The 13,023-nt window shown below is 60.7% G+C and overlaps 3 protein-coding genes and 7 non-coding genes across 10 annotated transcripts; all 10 read left to right on the forward strand.

Annotated features, from left to right (window-relative positions):
- Positions 1 to 484: 484 nt before the first annotated feature.
- Positions 485 to 2,689, forward strand: LMJF_26_1880 (conserved hypothetical protein; the record flags this gene model as incomplete). Its single annotated transcript, XM_001684142.1, has 1 exon — positions 485 to 2,689. The coding sequence occupies one exon, from the start codon at positions 485 to 487 to the stop codon at positions 2,687 to 2,689; it is 2,205 nt and encodes a 734-aa protein (XP_001684194.1).
- Positions 2,690 to 4,673: 1,984 nt separating this feature from the next.
- LM26Cs2C1.1 lies at positions 4,674 to 4,777 on the forward strand. Its single transcript, XR_002460646.1, has one exon. It is a non-coding gene; the product is annotated as a C/D snoRNA (small nucleolar RNA).
- Positions 4,778 to 4,870: 93 nt separating this feature from the next.
- Positions 4,871 to 4,961, forward strand: LM26Cs2H1.1. Its single transcript, XR_002460649.1, has one exon. It is a non-coding gene; the product is annotated as an H/ACA-like snoRNA (small nucleolar RNA).
- A 33-nt stretch (positions 4,962 to 4,994) lies between these two features.
- On the forward strand, positions 4,995 to 5,081 carry LM26Cs2H2.1. Its single transcript, XR_002460608.1, has one exon. It is a non-coding gene; the product is annotated as an H/ACA-like snoRNA (small nucleolar RNA).
- Positions 5,082 to 5,232: 151 nt separating this feature from the next.
- Positions 5,233 to 5,336, forward strand: LM26Cs2C1.2. The gene has a single exon (XR_002460647.1). It is a non-coding gene; the product is annotated as a C/D snoRNA (small nucleolar RNA).
- Positions 5,337 to 5,429: 93 nt separating this feature from the next.
- LM26Cs2H1.2 lies at positions 5,430 to 5,520 on the forward strand. Its single transcript, XR_002460650.1, has one exon. It is a non-coding gene; the product is annotated as an H/ACA-like snoRNA (small nucleolar RNA).
- Positions 5,521 to 5,553: 33 nt separating this feature from the next.
- LM26Cs2H2.2 lies at positions 5,554 to 5,640 on the forward strand. Its single transcript, XR_002460609.1, has one exon. It is a non-coding gene; the product is annotated as an H/ACA-like snoRNA (small nucleolar RNA).
- A 151-nt stretch (positions 5,641 to 5,791) lies between these two features.
- LM26Cs2C1.3 lies at positions 5,792 to 5,895 on the forward strand. Its single transcript, XR_002460648.1, has one exon. It is a non-coding gene; the product is annotated as a C/D snoRNA (small nucleolar RNA).
- A 979-nt stretch (positions 5,896 to 6,874) lies between these two features.
- Positions 6,875 to 7,828, forward strand: LMJF_26_1890 (conserved hypothetical protein; the record flags this gene model as incomplete). The annotated part of the gene is made up of 1 exon (XM_001684143.1): positions 6,875 to 7,828. The coding sequence occupies one exon, from the start codon at positions 6,875 to 6,877 to the stop codon at positions 7,826 to 7,828; it is 954 nt and encodes a 317-aa protein (XP_001684195.1).
- Positions 7,829 to 9,030: 1,202 nt separating this feature from the next.
- LMJF_26_1900 (conserved hypothetical protein) lies at positions 9,031 to 12,699 on the forward strand (the record flags this gene model as incomplete). The annotated part of the gene is made up of 1 exon (XM_001684144.1): positions 9,031 to 12,699. The coding sequence occupies one exon, from the start codon at positions 9,031 to 9,033 to the stop codon at positions 12,697 to 12,699; it is 3,669 nt and encodes a 1,222-aa protein (XP_001684196.1).
- Between the last annotated feature and the right edge of the window lie 324 nt (positions 12,700 to 13,023).

The following is a 13,023-nucleotide window of genomic DNA, read 5'->3' on the forward strand; positions in this document are numbered from 1 at the left end:
GAGAGAGACAGGGAAGGCGGATGCGCCCGGCGCGCTGCCACTGTGGGACCACATCCCGGATGCGCGGTTGTTTTGTCTGCATGCATCCCGAGCACACTGCACGACGCAGTTGCCACATCCGTCTGGCCCTTCCCGACATGCTGCTCTGTCGTGTCATCTCTCCTATGTACGGCGGAGGTTGGATGCGGCGCCCGATTTCTGCTCTAGCTGTTGCTCAAACACCTGCGTGGCGAGTCTGGTTTGTCGTGAGGCGTTGGTCTGTGCGTGGGCGTTGAGTGCAGCCTATTCGCTGGCTCTTTTAATGCCACTATCGTCCTGCTCCAACGGTTAGCATCGTCCTCTCTCCTCGCTCTCCCTTCCTTTCTGTTGTTCTCCGTGAGTTGGTTTGCGACGTGGGTACGCGCACGGAACGTCGGTGAGTTTCAGGTGCGTGTGCGTGCAGGCTGCTCAGCGCTGATCTTCACCGTGCATTGTTGCCGCCGCCATGTACAAGAAGGCGCTGAACGCGTTCTTCCTGAAGGTGCACCCCGACTTCTTCCACCACAATTTGCAGCAGCAAACTGTGAACCAGAACTCCGTGGCTCAGCTCAATGAGTTACTAGCTTGGGCGAGGGAGTTCAAGCAAGGGACGCTGCGCGCACCACCAGCCACGTCCATCTCTTTTAGCTTCTATCGCCGCATCGACGAGAACGAGGGCGGTGACGCCGATGTCGTTACCGCGCAGCGGTCGGCGCGCAGAAGCGACGCTGGGAGCAGCGGTGGCGAAGGGGAGAACGGCAACGACCGGCCGAAGGAGTCTGTCTTCGCCAAGCGAGCGTCTCGGGCGGCAGACTGGACGTCGGACGGCAGCGGCTTTGCCGGCTCTGGCGCTGGCGGCGGCACGCCATTGCACGACGACTCCCAGACTGTTCTCATCCACTCTACGTTCGAGCTTCCGCAGGGTTTTGTCGCGAACGAGTCGAACCGTGGCCTGGTGGAGCGCTCCGTGAACAAGTTCTTGCGCGACTTGCTGCGTCGCGCCGAGTGCATCGACTCGGTCACAGAGTCCATACCTGTCGCTGAGGACGCGGCAGCGGCGCGACGGGAGGCAAAGCCATTGCGTCGTCGTCGAGCAGACCCCCGGGCGAAGGCCAAGAGCGGTGGCAAGACCCTGCTAGACGAGGCGAGCGAGGTGATGACGATGCAGTGGACGCTGACAAGCGTGCCCACGCTCGAGGAACTGATGGACGCTGATCAGGTGCTTTTCGCCAAGACCCTGTCCCCCTTGCAGTGCTCCGCAGCGCTGCACACCCTGCGCGCTTCTCTTGGCGAGCTGCACTACGATCAGTGGAGCTCGATGCCGCTGATTATCGACGACCACTTCGCCATCGGTGCGGACATCACAGGGGGCCTGACGGTTCCGTGGGACTTTACCGCGCTGCAGTTTGTCAGCTTCCTTCACCAGAACGCCGCCGCCATTGCGCAGTGTCGCACCTTAGCGGCGACGTTCGCAACGGAGGTGGAGCAGCTTATCGCGGAGCTGTGCACTGCACTAGAGTTGGATGACGTGCTCATTTCGTGCTCGCACAAGGAGGCGATGAATGTGCTGCGGCTGCTGCATCGCAACAAGGAGCTGCTGCACGGGTACGGGCTCACAAACCTGACGCTCGAGATTGGCATGCGTCACGCCACGCGCGCCAACGGCGTCGTTATCGTCGACGTGTCCATGCGGACAACGGAAGAGCTCCGCGAATGGCTGCAGGCGCTTCACGGCAAGCTTGACCTGCAGCGCAAGCTTTACAGCGTGTCGAAGCAGATGCTGGAGACAACGATGTGGCACCTGAAGGAGTTCCGCGGCATGGTCGAGCCAGGCGGCGTGGACGCTTTCGTGCACAACGACTGCACGTACGCGCAGCGGCTGGCGTGGGCAAAAGAACTTTTCCGCATCGGCCCTGCGCTGGCGCACTGGGACTGGCAGGAGTTCACGTTTCTGCTGAGCCCCGAGCTTGATGTGGACTGGAGTCGGCGTCAGCTGAGGCTGCCGCACAACTTTGACGGCGATGCCCTTGTCCGCTACGTCGAGGATGTGCAGCAGAGCGCTAAGGAGAAAGAGAAAGAAGCGCTGCTGCGCGCGAGTGCGGTGCGCCGGTTGTCAGACGAGGAGCTCCGCGCACAGACGCACGCCGCCGACTTGCAGCTGAACGACGGCCCTAACGAGCCTGAAAGCAAAGAGCAGGCGCGGCGGCAGCTCCTCGAAGACCCACTCGTGCCTGGGATGCAGCCGGTGTCGGAGGCGATGCGTCATCTCTACCGGCAATCGTCACCGCACATGGACGAGTACATAACCTCCAGCGAGGACAGAGTGGACCCTCTTAGCGTCGAGCGTCCGCTTTCGCACGCCGTCACTTTCAACAGCGACACAGAGGCGGAGGAGCAGCTCAAATGGGAGGGCTTCTACCAGGAGCCCTACGTGGACCAGATGCCGACCGGCGACCTCGACGACATGGCGCACACGTATCGACTCACGAATCGCTGGCATCGCGAGGCAGCTGCGAAGAAGCTGCTTGAGGAGCTGCAGTCCACTTACGGCAAGAAGAGTCGCCGGTTCGACTACCAGAAGATGGGTGATGTGCTAGAGATCAACAATGCCCGCGTGCAGCCGAAGGGGTTCCCGGTAGTGGCGCGGGGTATGAAGCCGAGCGAGGGGTAGCGAGAACAAGCTGACGCAAGCCGTGAGTGAGGGAGTGAGAGTATGTAGCCCCCCTCCCCCTCCCCAACGTCTTTCCTCGTCTTGGTGGCTTCACCGAGGGGGGTTCCCATGCTCACCGTCCTGCTGCTCAGCTTTACAACGCACACCTTCAGGTTTTTCTTCTGCTCCACCTTCACGTGCGTTTTGTTTGCGTCTCCCCTCCCTCCCTCCCCCGTTTCTCTCATATGACGGAGCAGTGCACTGCGCCCTTTTGCTGCGCTGTCTGTGTGTGCTTGTGCGCGCCTCCAACAAACCTAAGTGGGCTCCTTCCTGCATTCGCGTAACGGCACACAGGCGTGGACACGTCCATGGAGGCAGGCGTGTCTTGTTCTATCTTCCCTCATAATTCTTGCGACTCTGCGTCTATGTGTTCATCATCTCATATCCGTAACCGTTACTTGTCCCCTCTTCCTCGTCTGCTAAAGGAGCGCTGCAGTACGGAGTGTACCGACGCTGGAGGGGAAGAGAAGATGGCAGCACCACTCCGCGTCGATGGCGTCCCGCGCAAGAGAAGGCGATGCGTGCGTGTGCGTGTGTGCATGATGCTCATGCGCAGCGGTGTATGCCGTGCCACCTTGCCTCCTTCCCTGTCCCTTAGACTCGGCCCCACCCTTCTTCCCCCCCTTTCTCCCGCTTTTGCGTCACTCCTGCGTGCCTGCTGCGTATTTCTCTCTCTCTCTCTCTCGTCGTCTTATGGTGATAATTTTTGTACGAGCTCTCTCCATCCCTCTTTCAACCACTGTAGAGCGCTGTGTGCGTGATTGATGGGATGGAGGTGGCGGTAAGCGGGCACGTGCGGCATCCACACGCACACACACACACATCCGATGGCGTGCTTGCCTGTGTGAGCGTTAAAATGGGGAGGCTTGTCGCAGGTGCGCGATGATAGCTTAGGCTGCAGTCAACCACAGCAGGGGCAATACACCGAAGCCCATACTTCTTCCTCTCATTGCCCATAAGATGGCCGTTCGTGCAACCGCTTCGACAGGAGAGGGTGTGTGTGTGTGTGGGGGGGAGGGGGTGCTGCGTGTGTGTGTGTGTGTGATCGAACGCCCCTTTCTTTCCGCCTCTCTTTCTTCGCTAACCACCTTTGGCTTCCGAGGTGGGCATCGGTCGAGCAACAATGGCTGCTTCTGTGGGTGCAAAGAGCGGCGAGATGGAAGAAGTAGCGGTGCGGCGGACGTAGACGATGTGCTCCGCCGCCGTGTTGTAGCTCTTACTCGCTGAGTGCAAAAATGTGCACGAGCAAGCGGGAGGCACTTCAGCGGTGTGAGACTGCGATCTGGGAGCGGAGAGATTCGCTACGATGGGCCGAGCATGTTTCTGCTTCCCCCTCTTTCCTAGCCGTCCCCGTGACGAGGAGGGGCGGCCACGCATCTCGCCGTGCGTGGTATCACAGGGTCCAAGTGCCCCCACACTCTGCGTCGGGGGAGGCCAGGCAGCCCCCCTTCACCCCTTCGTCTATCCCTGCCCATGCCGACCCACTTCTGGTGCTGACAGGGCCAGGTGGCTACGACGTTGGGGTGGGGGAGACAGAGCGATGCACCGCCACTGATGTCGGCGGCGAGGTCGTGGATGGCGCTGCGTTGGAGCCACCTGCGAAGCGACTGGCGTGTGTGTGTGTGTGTGGTGTGCGTGCGGTGTCTGTGAGTGAGAGGCCGTGCTCTCAGATGGCTGGGCCGGCGCATGGCTGCAGCGCGTGCGTCTACGGCTGCTCGGCACCATGCGATGGGTGCCGGTGGCAGGCCTGCAGGGGGTCGAGCGCTGCTTGGACGCATGCTGTGTGACAGAGAGCGGACACGTGGACGAGAATTTCGGCACTCTTCCGTTGTAGTGCCACGACCACCATCAAGGGGCGTACGACTGCCTGCTATCTTTCGTTCTGCGTCGTCGACGGATAGGCAGGAATGGGAGTAGGGCGTGAAAGCCACGCTGCAGGGGCTCGGTGAATGATGGACTGACCTGTGGAATCTACTGCGTTCTTTCTGAGCGTTGCGGCGATGCGAGCTTCATTGAGTTGCAATCTTCAACGAAACCTATGTCTGACTGCCCAGGGCGCCTTGTGCAGCGGCCGGCTCGGTGGCTGGCCTTGTCTCTCTCTCTCTCTCTGTGTGTGTGTGTGTGCTTGTGTTTGTCTGCGCCGTGCATGCGTACGCGCCTGCTCAACTCCCGTCTGTTCACGCTGCAGGCTGTGGGAGTCGGTGGTGCGGCCGGCAGGCCAGCATGAAGAAGCGCATGCGAGCGAGTGACCGGAGTCACCCGTGGCAAAGCAGCTCGTGTTACCGCTCGAATGGATGCGCTGTGCATCTGCTCCCGTATTCGAGGTTTTGTGTGTCAAAGGGCTGCAAGACGACGCGCGAGCTGTGCAGGTGTGCGTGCTTGTATGAGGGGGCCGGGGGGGGGTGCATGAGGCTGCAGGCACTGTGTGGTCTTCCAGCAGCCACCACCCGCGTCAGCGCCACTGTCGCCATGTGCGAGCGTGAAGGCCACGCTGCAGGGGCTCGGTGAATGATGGACTGACCTGTGGAATCTACTGCGTTCTTTCTGAGCGTTGCGGCGATGCGAGCTTCATTGAGTTGCAATCTTCAACGAAACCTATGTCTGACTGCCCAGGGCGCCTTGTGCAGCGGCCGGCTCGGTGGCTGGCCTTGTCTCTCTCTCTCTCTCTGTGTGTGTGTGTGTGCTTGTGTTTGTCTGCGCCGTGCATGCGTACGCGCCTGCTCAACTCCCGTCTGTTCACGCTGCAGGCTGTGGGAGTCGGTGGTGCGGCCGGCAGGCCAGCATGAAGAAGCGCATGCGAGCGAGTGACCGGAGTCACCCGTGGCAAAGCAGCTCGTGTTACCGCTCGAATGGATGCGCTGTGCATCTGCTCCCGTATTCGAGGTTTTGTGTGTCAAAGGGCTGCAAGACGACGCGCGAGCTGTGCAGGTGTGCGTGCTTGTATGAGGGGGCCGGGGGGGGGTGCATGAGGCTGCAGGCACTGTGTGGTCTTCCAGCAGCCACCACCCGCGTCAGCGCCACTGTCGCCATGTGCGAGCGTGAAGGCCACGCTGCAGGGGCTCGGTGAATGATGGACTGACCTGTGGAATCTACTGCGTTCTTTCTGAGCGTTGCGGCGATGCGAGCTTCATTGAGTTGCAATCTTCAACGAAACCTATGTCTGACTGCCCAGGGCGCCTTGTGCAGCGGCCGGCTCGGTGGCTGGCCTTGTCTCTCTCTCTTTCTCTGTCTCTGTAGGTCGGTTAGTTTCAAGGACCGTTCCATATGGCTTTAACGCGCAGCTTTACCCTCCATTTTATAGGCATCAGTGGGAGGAGTGCGCACGTCGCCTTCGTCTTTATCTTTCTGAACCGCGTCAGAGGGACATCAAGGACAGCGAAAGACGGAACAGCTCAGGCACTCCGATGCGCCGTTGTGCAGAGACAGACGCCTATACACCCTTCACGCACATACACGTACACACACACACACACACACACACACACACACAGGCACACGCCACGCATGTGCGGTGCTGCGATCCTCATGCAGATACAGCTTGCTTACCCGCTGCGTATTCACTTTTCCTGTCTCTCTGTGCTTTGCGATTTTCACCTCGCCGCTCTCCCTCCCTCCCTCCCCTCCTCCCTCCCCTTCTCTCACGCCACCTCGGCTGTGTTCTATTGGTTTGCCTTTCATCAATGCAGCTTCCATGTGCTTCTGTCTCTTCCTTTGCCGTTGCGTGTCTGCGCAGACGTCCTTTTCCCACCAAAACGAACGTACACGAAGCCTAGCGCAGCTGCCGTGGTCATCCTTGACGTTGCACTCGGCACCACTCGACCTCCACCAATCGCGTGCATAATCTTCGCATCGCACTCGTCACGCGCTCTTCGCCGACACCGCCCCTCTTTTTTGATCGCAGGAACGCAGGGACGACAGGAGTCGGGTGCATCATCTGCTCTACCGCTGCTCCTCTTGCCATCAAGAGTGATACACATCAACAGTAGCCTCTACATACTTCCCTACCTCTTTCGTTTCGCAAGCGCAGCACCCCACACACTATCGTTTCCGCTGCGCAGTAGGCGACGGCGGTGAGGCAAGAGGGACGGCCGAACATACACACACGCACACACACACACCCACACACACACCAGAGCACACCAGAACATGTCACTGGAGACTTGGGCGGTGGCCGCCGTCGCAATCGTCGATGTGGAGGGAACGCCGCTGCTCCTGCGTACCTACACGTCGCCGAAGGACGTGCTCGACTCTCCCGCAGCCCCGCTGCACGCGCATCTCTACGTCGGACCAGAGGACACGATTAAGCTGCACTTCGTTCTCTTCGCTTCCCTGGACCGCTGTGAGGACATGCGCGAAACGGCGGCGCTGCCGTCGATGGGCGCTGCGGCGCCCTCGTCAGCGGCGCTCGTAGGGGGCGGCACCGAGGCCTCACTCGTTGCTAACAAGAGCGGGGAGTCGTCTACTACCGAGGTGGGGTGTCTTGTGGTCCGCACCTCGCCAGCCACAGCCTCCATGATGAACGCGTCAGCAGCGAACGCGGCGCGGCTCATCTCTCCGACGACGGACGCAAGGTTTTTGGGCAAGCTGCTGGAGAGCTACCGTATGCGAAGCTACGGCTTTCGCTCTGCCACTGGCATCCATACGCTATTGGTGACCGTAGGCGGTGATGCGCCTGCGGATGCGATGGTGCCACTTTGCCGCGCCTTGTACGAGTGCGCCTCGGCGGCACTGTGCAATCCGTTTCGATCTCCAGCTCAGTGTTGGCGCGCTCAGGAGCAGCTGCTGTGGCGAGCGCCGCCGTCTGCGCTTGGGGGTGAGATGGCCGGTGCGGCGACATCGCAGCTGGCGGAGGGGGCGGAAGGCAAATATGAAAGCCAGAGACTCCCTCCCTGCACGCAAGGCAGGGCTGCTGCGGCTGCCGCAAGGTGGACTTCCGTTCCATCCAGAGCGATGGAGTGGAGCTGGCCGCGGCCGGCCCCGACCTCCGCTGCCGCTCTCACTGCGGAGCCAACACTGGCGCTGTCGCACGCCTTCAATACACAGCTCGAGAAGCTGCTGTCAAGTTTCACCGTCACGGCGCGGAGCTGCATCGTTCGGTGAGGCGCTAGATGCATCGCAGGCGATCTCAATCTCTGTCACGTGGCTTCCCTTTCAGCCTTTACAGTTCTTTTTGTTTTTGTCCTGTTCAATCGTCGCGTTGGTCGAGGCGGAAGGGGGAGAGGTGGGCACGGCGTGACGGGCGAGAGAAGTCGCGAGCCCCCATCCTTGTTGTGGTGTACACGTGCTGTTGGGCGGAAAGGTGGAGCACGGCGGAGCCGGTGAGGGCCCACTGCTTCTTGTGCGTGCGCATGCTCTGTCTTCCCATGACATGTTGCTTGTGTCTCTGTCACCGGCGCGAGGAGCCTGTTAAGATATCGATAAACTCGAGGCAGTTTGAGGGGTGGGGTGGGAAGTGGGAGAGGAAGTTGCGCGGCTGCCACCTTCCCTCTCCGCCAAAGTACTGCAGTTATGCCATACGCGGTGCAGCGTGATGGGCCGCCTTGCTCTGCAGGGTGCAAGAAGCAGACACAAGCACACACAGCCGGTGCACCAGGATAACGAGCGAAGGAGTCAGTGCCTCTGCTACGGGTGCGGGCTCCACCTCGAGCGCTTCTGCCGTAGGCTGAGTGGTTCCTGTACCCTTGCATCCCTCACACGCTCCTTCTTATGGCTTCTATCCTCTCTACTTTCCCCTTCCTCCTCTCCCTCTCCTTCGGTGGTACCCCCCCTACCCCCTTTCACCCCCTCCCTCTGTCTTACCCCCGGACAACAGGAAAAGGGGACGCGTGCGTTGCCTCGTCACCCCCTCCCCCTCCTTCGTGTTGCTTTGGACGCCTGCTCCTTTGTGGGTTTGGTGTGCTTTATACCACCTTTTTTTTCGCTTAGTTTCTCTCTTATTTATTGGTTTCGTGTGTACAACGGCGCACACTTGACACGTGTCACTAGGGGGGGTGAGGTCGCAGAGAGAGCGCGCACACACACACGGCGGGCCCTAGAGCGCTTCCCCTCTTCTCTTTCCCGTTCCTCTACCTTTGCCTCCTTCATAGGTGCCCTTCATATCGACACGAACACACCTCCATACACACACACACACACACACACACACACACTCACACTCACAAGCGCTTAGAGTCAAACACACACGCGCCTTCCATTCTATACACCCACTCACTCACCTCACCGCACACGGACACTCAGACACGCGTTCAATGAACATAAAGCCCCGGTAACTCTTGTGCACACACGAAACGCGTAGAACGGCCATGGGTTCCGTAGAGGAGATCGACTCCCTGGCGGAGTCCATGTACGCCAGTCCGGACCCGGAGGCTCGCCGTCTCGCGCAGGAGCGTCTCACTGCTCTCACGCAGGAGAACGCAGACGTAGCCCCGCTCGAGGCGATCTTTGCGCGGTCCAACAACCAGTATGCACTGATGTTCGTGTCGCAGGGCGTGGTGACGTGGTTCAGAGCGAACCGAAAGTGGCTCTCCAACGAGCAGCGCTTCGAGGTGGTGGTGAACATGTGCGGCACTTGCGTGCAGCGGGTCAGTCTTGCCGGCGCCCCGCGGCACGTGACGCTGGGCCTCATGAACGCGTACGCAAAGCTGACGAAGTTGTGCTTCGAGAAAGGCACGCTTCTGGTGGAGGCGGTTGCCTTCGCGCTGCAGATGCTTCACGACGCGTCACCCTCGTACGCGAAGAGCGTTTCACAGAACGGCGGGTGCGGCACAGCAGCCGGCTCGCACAGGGGCAGCGACGACAAAGCACACCTTATCGGCTCCTCGAACGGCGGCGTGTCATCCTCGTCAGCGGTGGGCGGCGGCGCGAGTAGCATCTCTGCCAGCAGTGGTGGTGGCGGTCCGAGCAGCAACGACGGCGGCCCGCTTGGCTACGGCATCATCCGGCACTCCCGCTTTCCCCCGACCGGGTACCGTAACGAAGAGGAGCGTCGCACTGCGTACTATGTTGCCCTGCTGCTGCTCAGCACCGTCGTTAATGAGTTTAGCAAGTACGACTCGGCCAAATCGCAGACGTACATGAACTTCTCCTCTCACCGCCGCTGCAGCAACAACTTTCGCGACGAATGCATGCTGGACATCTTCGTCGCCAGCGTGGCCGAGCTGGAGGGTGTCAACGGCACATCTCCCATGGTGCTGGAGGTGACGGAGTTTGTGCGGGACTGCCTCACCTATGACTTCATGGCCATCATGGTCGATGAGACGGAGGAGGCGCTGTCGGCCCAGTTCCCGAGCTCATGGAAGGGGGTGCTTCTTGCGCCTCACACGTGGGACGTGTTGTGGGGCCAGCACGCCACACTGCCCTACCCCCACTGCGCCACGCTGCTCACGGGCCTGACGAGCATGTGCGGCGTCCGTCGCACCTTCTTCGAGTCAACCGAGGAGCGCGTCCAGTACCTGAACGGTGCTCTGACTCACCTCGTCCGCACAATGCAGCTCACCGACGGACGGTTGAAGGTACCGCACTACGTGACGGTGCTGGCGGAGGCGTGCCACCGCTTTGTTTCCCCGTTCGGCTATCGTGATCTCCACCTCAGCTCCGTCTTTGAGACATGGGTGTCGGCAGTCCGTGCCGTGTCACTGGACGTCTTCCGCATCCCATTCGGCCAGTCCGGCTCCTTCACGACGGCGACAACCCTGCTCAACTTCTGGAGCCGGTTGGCGACCTCGCGGCGCATGTACAGCATGTCGGAAGAGTCCGCGAAGGATCTGGAGCTCATCTCGCCCGAGCTGGTCATGTGCTTCTTTGAAGCCCGTGTGCAGGTGTCAGGCGGCAGTGGCCAGCAGGGGCCATCGCGCCGCGACACGAACAACGCTAACGGCGACCTAGAGGGGATGGAGTACAACATGGAGTTTGACGAGGACTTTGAGGCCACGATGGAGTCGATTCTCGCGCAGTCGGACGCCGCGGCGACGCTCGCTCTGCTGGAGCACACGGAGGCGATGAGGCTGCTGGCGAACTACGTTCACAACGGACTAGGCTCGAACGTTCTGACGAGCCCCAGTGCCACCACTTGGCTGTTCTACCTCGCCGGCGGGCTCGTGAGGCATGTGCTGAGTGCCGTCGAGGAGTCAGCGGTAGAGGCCTGCTCAGGCTTCTTCATGTTCTGTGTGGATTGCGCGAATCATCGCCGCAGCGGCGCCGCTGCTCCACCGAGGTCGTCTCTCTACAGCTCCTACGTTGAACGTGCACTCCTGCACTTCTTGACAATGGTGCAAAGTGTGCTCAGCTCCTCGCGCCTGCACGAGGCACTCAACACCGTCGTCACGAACGTCTTCCAGTCTCGGGTGGCGCTCTTCCAGTTCATACTCAATAATACAGGGCACAATATCATGCGCGGTGTCACGGGCAACCGCACCACCGACGAGGAAACGGCACACATTATCCGCGAGTCCATCGAGCTCATCCGTAACGCATGCATGGATGTCCCGCACGCCATGCTAGTCGAACTGCACCTTGAACTGCCTCCTGTGGTGGAACTGCCCCTGGCGCAGTCGGTCCAGACCTACAAGCTGCGCACCAACCTGTCTGCGGTGCTGTGGCGGCTGCTCAGCGTGACGCCGTATTCGCAGGCTAACCTGAAAGTGTTTCTTCAGCCGATCGAGCTGTGCATGCAGAACACGCTTGGCGGCGGCGGCGGCAACGACGCGCTCTTTACGGCGGGCTGGATGCGCGACCTGCGCGGCGTCGTGTTGGCGCTACGGGACAGCGCAGATGGGCTCAGCGACTTTGTCGAGTGGGTGTGCGACCACGCCAGCTCCTTCCACGAGGTGCTGCACCGGTCCGCGGCGCAGCACAGCATGGTGATCGTCTCCTTGCTGCGCTTCCTTGAAGACCTCGTTTCGCAGATGGGAGGTCGGTGCACACTGCCGTGTTGCACCGCACACAGCTCCTGCGGTCTCATGCTCTTCAAGCACATGTGCTCCCTCATCCAGAGCATCATTGAGCAGTGCATAACAGACGAGCATATTCAACGCGTGAGCAGCGCCGGCGGAGGTGGTATGGTGGATGGCGCGTACGACATGATGCTGAAACCGTTGGCGTTGTCCCTGAGTGTGTTGAGGAAGTCGATCCAGGGCGGCTTTGTGCCGCTCGGGGCCATGGCTTTCTACCACGACGAGACCTACGACAACGTCCTCCTCGGCCTGCTGCGCATGGTCGGTGTGTTTCCGTTTGTGTACTTTAGGGAGTACCCGAAGGTACCCTACGCCGTTGTGAACATGCTGCGCATCGTGACCGAGGAGTTCGCCTATCGCCCTCTCATGAGCCTCGACGCCAGCGAGCTAGAGAAGCTCATCTCCTTCGTCGTGTACCTCTGCGAGGACGTCGACACGCAGACCGGCACGCTGCTACATGGGCTCTCCTTTCTTAGCTTCATTGCTGGCCTTATTAGAGAGGTCAAGGCGCTCTCCACGCAGACGGTGTCGCCAGCGCTAGAGGCGCGCCCGCACGGCACCCCTCCGCCGTCTCCGATGCAGCTGCCCTCCTTCTACGCGAGCCCCTCTGGCCGTCTTTCGGGTACCCCGGGTAGCCTTGGTGGTCGCAGCGGTGGTGGTGCAGGCGGCCGCTCCGGCGGTGGCGCCTCGGCGCCGCGGGCGACGCGGCTGGCGAGGGAGGCGCTGGCTCGCACACTGGAGCCGTTCAACTCGCTCTGGGAAAGACTCATCTCGGTTGCCATGAACGTCATTGTATGCCAGGACCGCGCCCTGAGCGTCAGTTGCGCGGTGGTGTACCCCATCTTCGAGGTGCATCCACCGTTCTGGTACTCCTTCGTGGAGAACTTTGTGCGCACCTACCCAGAACGGAAGCAGCTGATGGTGCGTGAGGCGCTCTCCACCCTATCCCACGCCGCTGAGTCGCAGGACAAGTTTTTTTCGGAGGTGTTCACCTTCCGTCAGACAATGCGTAATCTGTGAGAGGGGTGGTGGTGGTGGTGATGGCCTTGGGCAGGTCGACGGATGCAGCCTTGGTATGGATGCTATCATATGTACGCGACTTCCGTAGGGGCCGCACTGGTTCTAGACACTGTTAACAATGAGATCAGAGACAATGATTAGTTCGGTGACAGCAGTGATGCTGACCTCTGTAAGTTCTTGGTCGGCTAATGGTGATGGTGACGAGAAACGGCGTGGCATGTGCCGCCGTTCCCCCACCCTGCAAGCGTGCTGCACGCGTTTGGCAGAGATGGCTCACTCTCAGCTCGCCCGTGCGTGCAGTAGTGTGGACGCAAAGGTGTGTGT

The sequence above is a fragment of the Leishmania major genome, chromosome 26, assembly GCF_000002725.2.
Source record: "Leishmania major strain Friedlin complete genome, chromosome 26".
Lineage (NCBI taxonomy): Eukaryota > Euglenozoa > Kinetoplastea > Trypanosomatida > Trypanosomatidae > Leishmania > Leishmania major.